Source organism: Arachis ipaensis, chromosome B03, assembly GCF_000816755.2.
Source record: "Arachis ipaensis cultivar K30076 chromosome B03, Araip1.1, whole genome shotgun sequence".
Taxonomy (NCBI): domain Eukaryota; kingdom Viridiplantae; phylum Streptophyta; class Magnoliopsida; order Fabales; family Fabaceae; genus Arachis; species Arachis ipaensis.
This window is the reverse complement of record NC_029787.2, coordinates 125,145,346-125,146,108: the sequence shown is the minus strand read 5'-3', so window position 1 is coordinate 125,146,108 and position 763 is coordinate 125,145,346. Positions and strand designations below refer to the sequence as shown.

General features: G+C 30.3%; 1 protein-coding gene across 3 annotated transcripts in view; it reads right to left on the bottom strand.

Moving 5' to 3' along the window:
- The window catches only part of LOC107631316 (carbonic anhydrase 2), a 9,699-nt gene that overhangs the window by 3,001 nt on the left and 5,935 nt on the right, over positions 1-763 (bottom strand). For all 3 annotated transcript variants that reach the window (XM_016334725.2, XM_016334726.2, XM_016334727.2), the window contains one exon: positions 518-566. In XM_016334725.2, the coding sequence (XP_016190211.1) occupies positions 518-566 (49 nt within the window). The remainder of the gene's footprint in view (positions 1-517; positions 567-763) is intronic.

Genomic DNA, 763 nt, shown 5'->3' with positions numbered 1-763 from the left:
TTTATGAAATTCAAAATAAAATTAAACTAAAATCATTCGAGCTTGGAGATATTAGTATCTATCAAAACTTTACATTAATTAAGGTATTCAATAGGGTGATAAAACGTTAATGCTTATTAGTGGTGACCTATATATTAAATTTCTTTGAATTAATTTAATATAAATATCCCTAGTCTTAACTACATACATTGAACACCAAAATGATTCGACAGATGCTGTTACAGAAAAAGACCATATTATAGAATAAAACGATTAGTAGGACCACTTATATGCTATCTGTAGTATGAACATATTGTGCACTTGGTGATAATAGTAGTTAATGCATGTGATCATAGAATAATAAGGCAAACTAAATTAGAAAAATGTCACTATTAAACTTGAAATATATAGGCGTCGACTTCATTTCATTACTACTACTTTTGTTTTTAGTTTCCCTTTTTGTTCGGAAATTAAAGAAAGTCAACATGACCCGATTGAGAGGCTAAAGGGCAAAATTGAGGAGGAACAATTCACTGACCTTTGGGCTCTGTCCTTTAGCGAGTTCGCCAAACAAATCCGGATTCTTTCTGAGAATAAAAAGGGAATTAGACAGCTACTTAGTTAACATGGATAATCTGATTTTCACCATTAACATTGCAAAGTAAAAGTGATTATTACACTTGAATGCTATTGTACCATATTACCATTACTTCCTTTAGCCCTCGGAGAAAAGGGCAACTTAATTCCTAAATTTTTTTTTTTTTTTTAAATCCATTTCAAATGA